The 16,031-nt window shown below is 35.7% G+C and overlaps 1 protein-coding gene across 6 annotated transcripts in view; it reads right to left on the reverse strand.

The window, feature by feature from the left end:
- Positions 1 to 16,031, reverse strand: part of REPS2 (RALBP1 associated Eps domain containing 2) — a 267,978-nt gene that overhangs the window by 180,619 nt on the left and 71,328 nt on the right. For 5 of the 6 annotated variants that reach the window (XM_074299901.1, XM_074299899.1, XM_074299897.1 and 2 more), the window contains exon 2: positions 2,194 to 2,317. In XM_074299901.1, the coding sequence (XP_074156002.1) occupies positions 2,194 to 2,317 (124 nt within the window). Of the gene's footprint in view, positions 1 to 2,193; positions 2,318 to 10,732; positions 10,757 to 16,031 lie in introns of those variants that run through there. The other variant, XM_074299900.1, reaches the window with a different exon arrangement.

Here is a 16,031-nt window from a genome sequence, read left to right on the forward strand (position 1 = left end):
TGGATATAGAGCCATTATCTCACATCTGTTATGGGCCAGAACTCTGAACTTGAAACAAGGATTCTTACAAGGTGCTAAGTCAGGGGAATTGATAAAGACAATGGTTATTTAGCATGGTGCTTAACAATTCTCTACTTCAGTAAAAGTACTTAGTCCTTAATATAGTTCTACAAGATTCACAACTATGATGAGAGCATATAAGCTTGGACAAACTCAGCCAGATTCATTCAGAGGCAGAGAAGACAAGAGAACTGGAGGCAGGAGCTTAAGCTGTCAGAGGCTCAGAGAGACAACTAGAGAAAACCAGCAGACTGGAGGCTGAAGCACAAGACCTTGGACTTAGATTCATTCATCCCATCTCACACCACTTTGGTGGCAGGGTCTTCTCCTGCATTTCTCCACTGAAATCAAGACCAGTCTGAAAGGCTCTCCAGAAAGTTGCCCAGCCCCAGGAAAGAGATAAATGATTTAGACTTTAACACCTGGTTACTCTTGTGGTGATTACTGAACTTAAACAAATGCTGCTCCCAGAGACCCCAAGAAAATCGAGAACCAGAGAACACTACATTTTGGCACCCAATATGGGGCTGGCACAATCCTGAGTTCAGTGGAAAAAGCCTCCAATCCTAAAGTCTCTATGACCCAGAAATTAGGGTGAGTACAAGAAGGAAACTTGGTAAAGGGCTAAACTCATGCTTCAGTTGAAATGGGACAAATGTTTAAAAAGGAGCCTTCTTTTCTAATTCAAAGAAAATGTGTTGATAGCTTGGTTAAACTAATAAAAAACCAAGGTTTGATTGCCTCTGAATGAATCTGGCTGAGTTTGTCTGAGCTTATATACTCTCTTATCATAGTTGTGAATCTTGTAGAACTATATTAAGGACTAAGTACATGTACTGAAGTAGAGAATTGTTAAGCACCATGCTAAATAACCATTGTCTTTATCAATTCCACTGACTTAACACCTTGGAAGAATCCTTGTTTCAACTTCAGAAATGTATCCCTTAACACACATCAAATAGGTAATTAGCCTTACGTGCTCTGTTGTCTAATTCAAGCACACCTTTTCAGAGTTTCAGCTATACTAGCTTCTCCAATCCTACCTAGCTATTTTTGATCAGCTAGAAGTCACTGGACATCAATGGCAAATCTAATAATACCTGGGCTTCATCCAAATGTGTATGTGTGTATATGGTGCCATGGATATAGTATCAATCCTAGAGTCAGGGCAACCTAAGTTCAATTAGTCTCATACACTTTTTAGTTTCATGATAAGTCACTTAACCCTATTTGCCTCAGTTTCCTAATTTGTAAATGAACTGGAGAAAGAAATGGTAAACCATTCCAGCATCTCTAATCAGAAAATCCCAAATGGAGTGACAAAGACATGACTAAAATGATTGAACAATAACAATAATAATACACTCTATATAAATATAGTAGATGAGTTGCTATTCCACATCTTAATAAGAATTTCATCAGTAGGATTTCTATATCATTGAAATCATAAGTCCAGACCAAAGCAAAACAATGTATGTTTGTATTTGAAAACATATATAGATAATCAAAAAGATGATAGACAGATAGGCAGGTAGATGTTTTAAAATTTTATGTAAAAAGGAAAAATATATACATAAAGGGATAGTTAGGTGGCACAGTAGATAGAGTATAGGACCAGGAGGCAGGAAGATTCATCTTCTAGAGTTCAAATCTGTCCTATGTAACTCTGAATAACTCCCTTTACCCTGTTTGCCTTAGTTTTCTCCTCTGTAAAATGAGCTGGAAAAGGAAACAGCAAATCACTCCTGCCAAGCCAAATGGGATCATGAAGCATTGGATATGACCGAACAACAATACTTGAACAACAATAATCTCTAACATTGACCTTTTATCAAAAATAAATAAATAAATGGAAAAAACTCAAAGTCTTAATGCCATTTTTACAATGGAAAATAGGAATTAGCAACTGAGGAACTAGACTTTTGCTATCTATATAACCTTGAATTACCTTCTTCAATTCTTTAGAGGTGTAGGGATGGGCTGAAGTTCTTTTCCATGATAGATCCCAAGAGGGAAAAAAACGAGAACAAAGGCATAAATAGACTAGAACTACCTAAAAGAGACTAAAAAAAATTCTCAGAAACTGAAAGAAACTTCTCCTGGGTAATGAGATTTGCAGTGTGAAACACTTACCACATTTAATACTCTCTACTTGTACAGGAAGGCCAGATTGTGCTGCAGCAATTAATTTCAGGGCAACATAAAACTGTGTTGGACCAAAATAACCCACACGTTTTGCACCACACAGTTCTGTGATCTGAAAATGAAAAAAGAGAGAAAGAACATTGAGAATCATATTACTTTTAAAAAAATTCTCCTCACATACTTTCTTTTAGGAAACCTTAAAGCTATAAACACTTTAAAGCACCTATGAATATATCCTAGATTGTTTATTCACCTATTAACAGCAGACTTCCAAATTAGGTGAATATCTTGGATTCTGCTATCCCATGAAACCATGCTATTTGAAAATCCAATAGAGATTCCTCCCTTTTTTTCTGAGAAGACAGAGACAGAATAAAGGCAACACAGAGTGACTGCTATCCATCCTGAGGAATACAATTGAATCTTCAAGGGATAGTGTCTTCCAGTGCAAATTATCTGAAAAGTTACTAGGTGTAAAGGGCTGAAACTCTGAATTGATGCACTGGGGTCAGGCAACAGAACATTTAAGGCTAATTCACCAATTGGACAATACTCTATTAGTTTATGCTTGGAAAATGACCTTCCCACTGTTTTGTGCTGGCTTGATCTTTTGGTGTATACAGAGAATAGTAGGAGGGATTGGGGGTGGAGTAAGGCAAGCCAGAGTCACTTTGGTGGTAGAGGAGAAGGAAGGTTGTGGAGATCCTGTGTCCATTCCAATTCACTTCTACCCCTAAAGACCAAGAATAAAGACCAAGGACTTTTGCTTATCCTGACTCTGGCTGATTCTAAGGTATCCAGGATGCTAACTCGGTCTTCACAACTAGGAATAAGGAATTTGTGATACCACTATGTATGAATTATACAATTCACTGAAAACTCTAAAACATTTTTTAAAAATCTCCTTTGGTAGAAAGCTTTCCAGATAGAAGGCAAATCTTGAAACTGCATGTTTTTTTATTTCTTCAGGGGAAAAAAGTGGGAAGGAATTGAGAAAAGGACAGTCAAGTGGTAAAGTGAAAAGAGCACTTGTCCTGGAATCAGTTCAAAACGGCCTCAGACACTTACTAGAAGTGTGACTGGGCAAATCACTTAACCTTATTTGCCTCAGTTTCCTCATCTATAAAATAAGCTGGAGAAAGAAATAGAAAACCACTCCAGTATCTTTGTCAAGAAAACCCCAAATGGGGTCACAAATTATTGAATATGACTGAATAACAACGAGAGAGAAGGGAAAAAAAAAAGAGAGACTTAAAAGATAGACAGGCTTTAACTATTAGCAGACCCAGTAACATAAAATAGTTAGTCCCAGTGCTGCAGCATGAAACTCAGAAATCATTACAGTTGTGTAATGTAAGTTAACCATTCCCCAGTGACTAAATTTTAGTAAAGTTCTTCAAACAGACTTTGATCGGAATTCCAGGTAAGTTTGAAAGAAAAAATTACCAAAACATATGAATCTCTTTGAAAAATTCAATATAATTCCCTACTCTGGTATATCATAAAAATAAGTTATTCATTGTGCCTAGAACAGGGAGATGATTTACGAGCTAGAGGAGAAAATGCTCCCCAGAAAATAGTTCAAGTCACAAAATAGTTATTAAAGACCCAAGCAAGACAACATTGTAATGCTGAGTCTGGTCTTTAATATCTCCTATGTGTATTACAGTGGGAAAAGTGCTGATTTTAGTGAGAAAAATGGGTTCAAATCTAGACTCTGGAATTTACTAGCCTGTCAGGCATTAAATGATTTAAACTCTTTGGGCCTCAATTTCCATATCTGTAAAACGAGGGAGTTGAACTGCATGGCCTCTGCAAACCCCTTTAGTTCTAAAACTACTATTCTATGAACCTGCAGCCTCCCCATTTCTGTACCTCATTTGGGGGCCTTCCTAGCTCCAGGTCTAAAGCCTATAATCTCTCCACCTTCCCTGGCTCAATCATAAATGACTCCCAAGATAGGGTTTGATAAACTTGACAACATAATATAAATCACATCACTTAAGGCATTTTCTTGATTTCAGATATATTTTCTTTTAGCAAAAAGAAAGCCTTAAAAGAAAGGTGAAATTTAAAGATAAGAGTTTGAGGTATAAGAGAACTGAAAGGGGAAATGGAGGGGGAATTACAAAGGGTTGCAATAACTCTAAAATAAGCCATCAATGAAAAAGAATTATGTACATTTTTATCCCAATCAAAATACAAAATCTCTTTTTAAGAAAAGTACTAGATATCAATTCCTCTCAGATCAAGTCTAATTAAAATAGGGGAGGAGAACCTTATAATCATCAAATGATTGAAGAAACAGGATCATTTTGCAGGGAAGCAAATTTCTATCTCTCTAACAGACTAACATTGGGATGGGCTGAGGAATGGGGTGAGAATTCACACAGAGAATGAATGATTGATAGTCTGGAATACTACAGAAGAGATACTTGTATAAGATAAAAGCAGTGAGTTATCTATGTAAAACACTCAGATCTATTATTTTATTTGATCTGTAAACAATGAAGTAAAATCTAAATGGTTTCTAAGGTCTTTACCAATTCAGAGATTCCCCTACTCTAGACTTAAAGCCCTCTTTAACTCCCTTTGTTATCTACAAGAAAAAAAAAAAAAACCAATTCCCACAGATTGCTTTTTTATTTTTAATTTATAGAGTAAAACAAGCATTTCCATAACATAATATAATAAAAAAGATTTTTTCACAAGAAATTACAAATCTATTGTGTACAACTTGTGTTTCCTTTTAAATATAGAAGTTGTCATGTAAATTTTTTCCTTTACCCCAAACCTTGTTCCCCCACCCTAGAGATAGCTACTAATATATATGTAAACATGTATATTCTATGTATGTATATATATGTATATATATATGTTTGTATGTGCAATACATATGTAAAACTATATATGTATATGAGTGTGTATATAAATGGTTTTATATATTATTTCTATTTATCCTTTCTTTCACCAGATGTAGATAGCATCTTCCTGCATACTTCCTTTGTAGTCAATTGAGGTGTTCATAATACACAAAATGACTTATTCCCCAAAGTTATTAAAACCATGTATGTGTGTGTACATATATTTATGGAATTTATAGAAATTGTGGAAAAGAAAACCTAGAAGAATGAAATTTCAAATGGATGGAACTATTCCTATCATACCCAACCATGCCATCCTGTCTTTCTGAGAGCTCCATCAGAGGGTGTGTTACTAGACTGAAACTAAATTCTAATATGTAGAAATTGGGCTATTATTTTCATAACAATTAACAATCATGTGATTCAAAGTAGCAGCTATAAACTTGGTCCATACTTGACGACATTTCTCTTTAGAACAACAACAAAAGCTAAATACAATCTATTTCTTTTCAGTGACATTTAGGCCTAAATCAGCATCAACTGAGTGTATCTTAACTCTACATCAGATAAGCACAAGCAGGTTAAACTTTAATATTAAATGGGTGCTGAGTGAAATGAGCAGGACCAGGAGATCATTATACACTTCAACAACAATACTATATGATGATCAATTCTGATGGACGTGGCCCTCTCCAACAATGAAAGGATCCAAATCAGTTCCAAAGAGCAGTAATGAACTGAACCAGCTACACCCAGCAAAAGAACTCTGGGAGATGACTATGAACCACTACACAGAATTCCCAGTCCCTCTATTTTTGTCCACCTGCATTTTTGATTTCCTTCACAAGCTAATTGGACACTATTTCTTTTTGAACAGCAAAATAATTGTTTGGACATGTATTCATATATTGCATTTAACTAACATATTTAACATGTATTGGTCAACCTGCCATCTGGGGGAAGGGATGGGGGGAAGAAGGGGAAAAGTTGGAACAAAAGGTTTTGCAACTGTCAATGCTGAAAAATTACCCATGTGTATATCTGGTAAATAAAAAATTATAATATAAAAAATCCACAAAAAATATTAAATGGGCACAAATGACAATTTTAGGATCCTTGGCTCTGGACAATATGAAATGCTATTTCTTTACGCACATATTCAATCATTTAATGTTTTATGCCCCTCTATGAGATCAAACCCAAATTCCAACAAACAATTGCACTTCAAATAAGGACAGTAATCAAAAGCAATTAAAATTAGTAACTAACACTGGCTATTATGAACACATTACACCTGAACCCCTCTGCTCATAATAGTTGGATCATATTTTGTTTATCTTGGAGGGTACTTATACCTCTTGCTGAGTACTCCAAATACCATTCCTTTCATTTAAATAAAATAATATAAACATTACTTAAATGAAATAATGATCTGAATGTTACATTGCTTAATGTAAAGTATTTTGCAAATTTTGAAGTATAATATAGATCCAATTTTGTTGTTAATATTATTATTATCCCTGTTGACTTGTTCAGTCAATTCAGTCACATTCAACTCTCTGTGACCTCACTTGGGGTTTTCTTGCAAAGACACTGGACTGGTTTGCCATTTCTTCTCCAGCTCATTTGATAGATCAGGAAATTGAAGCAGAGTTAAGTGAGTTCGGGGTCACTCAATAATAATATTGAGGCCTACTGAATTTCCACAGATAAGTCTTCCAGACTCCAGACTCAAAGACTTCTACTGTACCACCTGGCTGTCTATTAGGCTAGAAAATCTAAAAAAATTATACTTGAAATGCAAGTAGTTTTCTAGATAAAATACTGGGCCTGTTCAAGAAGACCATTGTTGAATTCTGTCTTAGACACTTCCTAGCTATGTAACATGAGAAAGTCATTTAATTTCTGTTTGCCTCAATTTCTTCATCTATGGAATGACGATAATAATAGCACCTGCCTCCCAGGATAGTATGAGGGGAAAATGAAACAACATCTGTTTGGTTTTTTTCCAAAGCACTTGACAAAGTGTTTTGTGTCCCCCTCCCTCCCTCTTTAAAGTTGGAGAAGCACTTTCATATACAACTCATGTAAATTAGGAAGAAATGCTAGGTGTTATTCTATGCATTTTGACGATTAAGAAGCCTAAGGCTGCAAGAAGTTAAATGACTTATTCACTGTGACTTGTTCACATTGCTAATAAACGTCTAAGGCAGAATTTGAATTATATCTTCCTGATTCCAAAACCAACATGTTATCTGTCTACTTATTCTATGCTATATCTAGAGATAATGTGCAGCAGGCATTGGTAATACAATGATTTCAATATTCTTTTTTAAAATAATAGTTTTTTTTAATTTTCAAAATATATGCAAAGATAGTTTTCAACATTTACCCTTGCAAAACCTTGTATTCCAAATTTTTTCCTTCCCTTCCTTCCACTCCCTCCCCAAGACAGCAAGTAATCCAATATATGTTAAACATGTGCAATTATTTAATACATTTATGTTGCACAAGAAAAAATCTGATCAAAAAGGGAAAAAATGAGAAAGAAAACAAAAAGCAAGCAAACAACAATAAGAAAGGTAAAAATACTATGTTGTGATCCATACTCAAGCCCTACATTTCTCTTTCTGGATGCAGATGGCTCTCTCCATATTGGAATTGGCCTGCATCACCTCACTGTTGAAAAGAGCCAAATCCATCAGTCGATCATCACATAATCTTCTTGTTACTGTGTACAATGTTCTCTTGGTTCTACTCACTTCACTTAGCATCAGTTCATGTAAACTCTCCAGGCCTTTCTGATGATTTCAATATTCTTGAAGAAATCTTGGCAACTAATGTACCTTCGGATTCTAATGTTTATTGTGCAACAAGAAAATGATATTCGCACACATGTATTGTACCTAGATTATATTGTAACACATGTAAAATGTATGGTATTGCCTGTCGTCGGGGGGAGGGAATAGAGGGAGGGGGGGTAATTTGGAAAAATGAATACAAGGGATAATATTATAAAAAAAATATATATATATATAAAAAAAAAAAAAAAAGAAATCTTGGCAACTAGACCTTACCCGTCTCAAAAAAATAATAATAATAATCATACTTTTTGAATCAAAATAAGCTGTATCAATAAAGGACCAATAAAAAGCATCCAGATGTTTGATGAGCTATGTAGTTGCATTCCAGTGAATGAAATGATAGAAATAACTGCAAAACTAGAGAAATTTAAAATATTTTATCCTCCTGATATTTTACAAAATGGAATTTACAATTAGTAAATTCAATTGCTTTGTATTTACAATGAGAACACTGAAACTTAAAATTTATTTTAAAAAAAAGGTTCTAAAAAATCAACACAATAAAAAAGCCACACATAAAAGAGGTGAAGATGACTAAAAGAAAAGCTAAAAAAGGAATCAACAATTCTGAAGTTTCCAGTCTCCAAGATACTTAGAAATGTAGAGGACCAAGAGATCATCTAAAAGACCTTAGAGATCATATAATCCAACTCCTTCATTTTACAGAAGAGGAAACTAAAATTCAAAGGGTACCCTAACTATAAATATCGGTCTTGAATCCCAATTCTTGTGTCCAAAATTCAATGTTCTTTCTACTAAATAGTATTGCCTCTAAATTCAAAAGTTAAGCAAATGGGGCTGCAAAGAGGGGCAATGGATAAAACAGGGCTTCTTAAAATTTTTCCATTCATGACCCCTTTTTGACCAAGAAATTTTTATATGACCCCATCTCAAATGTGAGCCAAGGTACTCCTGGTAGCATTAGTGTATGTACAGTGCAAAATGTGCATATCATGTGTTCAGAACTAAGGCTGCAGTGAAGTTACACAAAGCAATAAGGGCAAGCACTGTCAGATTCATAATATGTTTGGTTTTAAATTAATTTTTGATAATTGCATTCAGAAATTTTTTACTCTTTACAAATTTTTCTCCATCTGTACACTGAGTTACAAAACCCAGAGTTTAAGTAGCTTTAGGATAGAACACTGGCTTTGGCATCAGGAGGACTTGGATTTGGCCTCAGACACTATGTGACTTTTAATGTATTATTTAACCCCCACTGTCTAAAAAAAAAGGTAAGCAATTGATGCCATAGCAGATTTCCTGCAACTAAAAAATAATTAACTAATTTTCCAAGGAACTTTGTTTCTTCTTTCTTTCTTTCCTTCTTCCCTCCCTTCTTTTCCACTTTCCTTCCTTCCTTCCAATCTTTCTTTCTTCTTTTCATTTTGTTTAAATCAAGCCACAACACCATAGTTGCCTGAACCATTGGTTGAAAAGTTCTAGTGATGGTATCTTAGTGTTAAAGGATATGCATCATTCAACCCAAGATTGGCCCCTTTTAGCAGGTGGTATTTTTGTAGTTGTTCCTTGATGATGGTCCAAGGTGAAGAGCTTCTTCTGATATAAATACAAAGGAGAAGAAAATGTTCCAGTTTTCTTCTCCCGATTAAAGTCCAAGAACGCTGACTTGTCCAACACCCCAGCTTAGGTTGCAAACTAAGCAAATTTCCAATACTCCACCGGAACATAAGGCCCCACATTTGTTTTCTCAGGTGGAGAGCCAGGGATGCAAAGCCAAAGATGAGATGGAGCTAACTGAGCTTGCAGATGTGCTTCTCAGAGTGCTGGATGGGAACCAGTGAAATTGGAAGAATGGTAAGGGAGCAACTTGAACAAAGAGTTTGGAGACTGTGGATTACTCAAAATAGCTTTCCTCCCAGCTCCAGTACTCAGACCATCTAAACACAAATCAACATGTAAGTCCTTTTGATCCTCACCCAAAAATACCACTGTCTTTCCAATCAGAAACCTAATCATTTTTTCTCCTGAGTGCTGAACAGAATTGTTCAAGCTATAAAATGAAAACACCCACTCCATATTTCCTCATTTTAAAAAGTGATTTTGATTTATTTTCAGAACATTTCTATGCAGCATGAATTGAATAAAGAGCAATAGTTTTGTAGTTAAGAGACAAAGTACAGTCCTGACTCTAATAATAATTACTAATGCTTTGACCTTCAGCAAATCAATGAATAGTTCCTAAGCCTCAGTTTTCTCATCTGTAAAATGCAGATGTGATGAGTAATGTACAGAGTACTATCTAAAAGACCCTGCTAGGGAAGAGTGAGGAAATTCTGCTGTTGCACTCAACATTAAATTTCCCTTAGTCTTTTTTTTTTTTTGGTAGTTCAAATAAATGTTTCTTTGTGGTGACCTCTTCACAGTATTGTGTGCTATTTGCATATATATGAAATATATGGCAGCAAACTTTTCAGAAGCATCACTTTCCTCTGTTCCCAGCTGGCTACCCCCAAGGGAGCTGGTGAGCATGAGAATAAGAGTGGGATGGACTCTCCAGTTTCATCCCTTCTTCATATTCACTCCATTACTTAGTTTATCTTCTCTTTTTCTGCCAAGTCTATTGTATGGGATGTTCATTGAGGACTAGTACCTTTGGTTTAAGGGATTGCTGAGCCCCTTTCAAAGTTTCTCATCCACCTTTGATGTCTATTTGGCATTCACCTGTGGCTCCAAAAAGCTGTAGCACACACAATAGCTATGCTCTGGTAAAACTGTCTTGGCAGACAGCTATGCCAAGATGAGGATAACCCATCAGTGAGTTAGAGGGATGAATACCTCAAGCATATAAAGACTTTTCCTGGCAGAAAGGAAGAATGAGAACAATTTGTTCCGATGGCAATGAAGGCTGAAGCATATGAAGAGCTTGGCCAGACATCAGAGATCCCATTGCATCCTGGACCATCGGCCTTCATCCTGACTTTTTTCTTGCCACTGGACTTTGATGAAGCTCTGGAAAAGACAGAGGCCGATAACTCTGTGCAACTCTGCCTCACTTAAACCCAATACAACAACAAGTCAAGATATCACCCTGTGATATTATTAGTTCTCTGAAAATGAAGGACAAAATCAATTGAGTCAAGGAGAAATTGGAACCAGTGGTTGTCTCAGGACAAAGAGATGAGACAAGGAGGTCTGAAATCTAAACAAGTTTAGCAAAAGAACACCAGGTTGGGAGTCAGGATGATTCAATTCTAAAACTGGCTTTTCTAACCTTGAACGAGTTTTAATAAAGGGATAGTTTGTGGGCATCTGAAAAAGGAAATAGTGCTCCCAAAGAGCTAGAATGACTTTAAAAAGAAGAGATCATACCAAAATAACCGCATTTCCTTTTTTGATAGATTTATTCAAATGTATGTTCCTATTTGGCAAAGTCTATTTTCACTTTTTTTTGTTGTTTTTGCATCCCCAGCTTCACTAAGCAGGCACTTATCAATTCAAACATTTATGAAGCACATGTTTTGTACCAAGCACTGTACTAAGTGATAAGAATGCAAAAAAAAAAAGGCAAAAAACATTCCCTGTTCTAAAGGAACTTATAATTTGCTTAAGGCATCAATTCATTACTATAATTAATTGCAGGAAAAGTGAGACCTCAATTGGGGTAGAGGGAGCTTCCTCAGGGGAGAACTTCCTTTCAAGGGTTCAATGACAATCAATATAGTAAACATAATATGATTTGCCAAACTAAAGTTATAGGAATTTTTTAGCCTTAGTTCCTCTATTTTCATCATAATAATTGCACATTATCTCCATTTACAGATAAGAAAAATGAGACTTAGAGAGGCTCATTGGCTTGCTAAAGGTCATGTGGCTAGTAAATCAGAATTGAAATATTCAATAAAATAAGATGTATCTATATTAAAAAGAACATAGCTACATAAGACAACTTGTAACTATATTAGAATTAAAGGCAAGAAAAGCCAAACTCTTGATGAAATGCCCTTGAAGCTCCTTAGTACCCGTTATTTTTTAGCATATAACATCAGTCACTCACTGATTTATATTAGAATACAGATGCTGTCAAGTTATTAAATATCTATTCAACCATACCAATCTATAAACTGTTGATCTTTGTGGAAAGGCCTTAGGTCTTGCTGAAGGGAAAAGATGTCAGTTGGATTATGTCACAAGGATTAGTTGACAGATGATCTTGTAGGGACCATTAATCATGAAGATAGGGAATTTAGGGTGGAAGTTTTCAAAAGATTGATGGTTGTACAGTCATTTCAGACTTTTCTTGACCCATATTGGTTTTCTTGGCAAAGATATTGTAATGGTTTGCTATTTCCTTCATCAGACCATTTTACAGAGGGGCAAACTGAGGCAAACCTGAGTTACATACCTGGTAAATGACTATATCCAGATCTGAACTCAGATCTTTTTGATTCAAGGGTATATTCTAGTCACAGCTGACTTGGCTCTATTAGTTCAAAGGCCATCTCTCTCTCTCTCAGCCATAGCTTATTAACTAGGAAATAACCTCCTGGGCACTGAGATCATATTGCAATCCACTAAGACCCAACCTGTCAGTAAATAAATTCTCATCTAGTTAGATACACTAGGTAGATCATCTCCATTTAAGACAGAAGACAAGAATTAAGTTTTAAGGCAAGGTTCAAAAATCAGCATAATGAAGATAAGATAATGTAAAATAGGTAATAAGAATGGTCTCAGACAAGTCAGGGTCAGAATGGTATGTTACCTCAACTGTAAAATGAGTTGATCTCTAATGTACCATCTAAGATTCTAAAAATCTGTGAATTAAATAAATTGGTATTAGAGAGAATAAAAAAAAAAAAAAACAGCAAAAAATAAGATTAAAAAAAAATATAAAATCCAAATCCAAAAATGTATCTAGCTAGGATAAAACAATAATGAAAAGTATTTAATATAAATCAGAATGCAGGACCATCACAAGCAAGTTGATATTGAGTAAATAATTAAATCATAAAGTGTAATGTTCCAGGTTAACAGGTTATCTGGAAGTTTGGGGGCAGCCTTTGCTTTTGCAGAGTAATCACCACTAGAACAGTCAGGGTTAAAGTCCAAAAGTCTTTATTGTCTCCTTCACAGTCTGTCTCCTTCACCTGGAACTCGGCTAGCTTTCTAGAGGTCCTCCAGAATGGGTCTTGGTTTTAGTGCAGAAATGGAGGAGAGCCACCAAAAGGCTGATGTACATGGAATGTCTCTCGTCCACTCCTTATTGGCTCTTATATACTCTATTATAATTACATCATCATAGGTGTCACTCTTGTAGAATGAGGTGTCAATCTTGTAGAACTATATTAAGTACTAAGTACATGTAAAACTAGATAACCATTGACTTATCAATTCCAGGGAGTTAACACTTTGTTGTACGACTAAATCAATCATATTGAGCCTTAAGTATATTTCTCCCTTTACAATTAAGGACAAGGGCTACATTTTATACTTGGATTTTGAGTCTGTGCTTAAAAAACACTTCTTGGTGCCTAAATAAGGTCATTAGATATGCATTCATTCTTTCTCCTTCTGTCTTTCTTTCTGACTGTCTAGTACATCTCATCCATTGCTCCCTTATCTCCATCTTCTGTTCTTCATCCATCCCCTTCCAGGGAAAGCTGAATTAGGTCCTCAGTTATCCTCTTTCATTCGTTCTCATTCCTTTCTTTTTCTTGACTGTCCATTCCATCTCCTCCACTCTCCCCTTACCTCCCTCTTTCCTTTTCATTCATCCAGGGAAAACTGACCAATAGTTGGAGAGCAGTTAAAACTTCATAAGAGGTACAAAAGCCGGGTTCACAGCTGACTTGGCTCTATTAGTCCAAAGGCCATCTCTCTCTCAGCCATAGCTTATTAACTAGGAAATAACCTCCTGGGCACTGAGATCATATTGCAATCCACTAAGACCCAACCTGTCAGTAAATAAATTCTCATGTAGTTCATAATGAAATAAAAATGGAGCAGCTAGATAGTGTAGTAGATAGAGCCTGGAGTCAGGAGGACTTGAGTTCAAATCTGACCTCAGACACTTAACAACTGCCTAGCCTATATGACCCTGGGCAAGCCACTAAACTAGAACTGCCTTGTCAAAAAAAAAAAAAAAAAAAGAAATTAAAATGACTAACATTTATATAGCATTTCAAAATTTTCAGTCCTTTACAAATCGTATATCACGTAATTTCTCTCCTCTCTTCACTGTCTCCAGTTTATCCTGTATATATCTTAATTGTACATAGTTGTTTTTTTTTTTCATGTTGACTCTCCCACTAAATTGTGAGTTCCTTTGAATTGGAATGACTTTTGCTTTTCATTGTATTCCCAGCACTTAGCATGGTATCTAGCACAGAGTAGGCACTTAATAAATATTTGCTGATGTCTCATCTTTAGGTGGATTTAACAATCAAATCTTTAAAGATGATTCTTAACTACATATCCAGCCTCAGCCTCTCCCTTGCGTTTCAGTCTCACATCACCAGTTGCTAAATAGAAATCTTATCTTTTTCATTTTAATAGTACTTTATTTTTCCAATTACATGTAAAGATAGTTTTCAACACTAAAAAAGTTTGTAAGATTTTAAGTGCCATTTTTTTCTCCTTCCTTCCTTAACTCTCCCTTCCCAAGACAACAACTAATGTGATATAGTTTATATATGCACAATTATTTTTAATGTATTTCTATATTAGTTTCCATATTATTGATAGGAAAGAAAAATTCTAACTGGATATTTTTAAGCTTTTTATTTTCAAAATATATGCATAGATAATTTTCAACATTCACATTTACAAAACCTTGTGTTCCAAATGTTTTCCCACCCTTCCTCTTACCCCTTCTGCTAGACAGCAAGGAATTCAATATATGTTAAACATGTGTAATTCTTCTTCTACACATATTTCCACAATTATCATGTTGCAAAGAAAAAAATCAAGTCAAGAAAGAAAAAAATGAGAAAGAAAACAAAATACAACAACAAAAAGAGTGAAAATACTATGTTGTGATCCACACTTAGTCTTCTGTATCACAAGACCCTTGGAACTGGCCTGAATCATCTCACTGTTCTGTGCTGACTTGATTGGTGAGACAAAGAGAGGGAAGTGACTTGTGTGGGAGGAGCAAGAGAAACTTGGGTGGTGGAACTCACGCTCACTTGCACTCGTGACCTGGCGTTGGAGGCGACGGTAAAGATCTAGATAAAGACGTTTAGTGATCCTGACTCTTGCTGATTTCTGGAAAGATAGAGTTCCAGCACTTGTTGTTGAAAAGAGTCACATCCAACAGAATTGATCATCATGATTTCCTGGTTCTACTCACTTCAGTTTAGCATGAGTTCATATAAGTCTTTTCAGACTTTTCTGAAATCATCCCGCTGATCTTTTCTTTAAAACATTAATATTCTATAATATTCGTATAAGTTATTCAGCCATTTTCCAATGATGGGGACTAACTGGATATTTTAAACTGGGTATCCCAGTGTGGCATAATGCAGAGTCAGAAATCCATCTAAATCCAGCCTCCAGGACTTAGTCTAGACTTGTATTTGTGACTTTTGGGCAAGCTACTTAATTTCCTTGGGTCTCAGTTTCCTCATTTGTAAAAAGGTTTGGACTAGAGGACCTCTGGAGTCATTTGAAGAACTAGTTTTATGATTTCAAAACCAACACATTCAAAACAGAATTCCAAATTTCCCTATGTCTTTTGAAGGCATCACTATTTTTCCAATTTCCATGGGTCTTAACTTTAGTATTATCTTCAACTTTTCCTTCTCCTTTATTCCATGTCCCACTCACCAAATCTTTCCCTTTTTCCTTCCCCATCTCTCATATCTGACTTCTCTCCGTTCACAGAATTACCATGTTTGCTCAAACCCTCATTGCCTCTCATCTAGTTGATTACAACAGCCTCCTTATTGGTCAGCTTCACATCAGTCTCCACTCCATTCCACCCTCCACACAACTATCAAGTGAGTTTTCTTAAGCACTGACCAAGCACTTAGTGCCAGGAATACAGCTTCTCTTACCTCTGCTTCACAGATTCCCACTCTCTTTCAGGACACAGCTCAGACATCATCCTCTACAAACAAGAACTCTTTCCTGG

The sequence above is a fragment of the Sminthopsis crassicaudata genome, chromosome 3 (genome assembly GCF_048593235.1).
Source record: "Sminthopsis crassicaudata isolate SCR6 chromosome 3, ASM4859323v1, whole genome shotgun sequence".
NCBI classification, from domain to species: domain Eukaryota; kingdom Metazoa; phylum Chordata; class Mammalia; order Dasyuromorphia; family Dasyuridae; genus Sminthopsis; species Sminthopsis crassicaudata.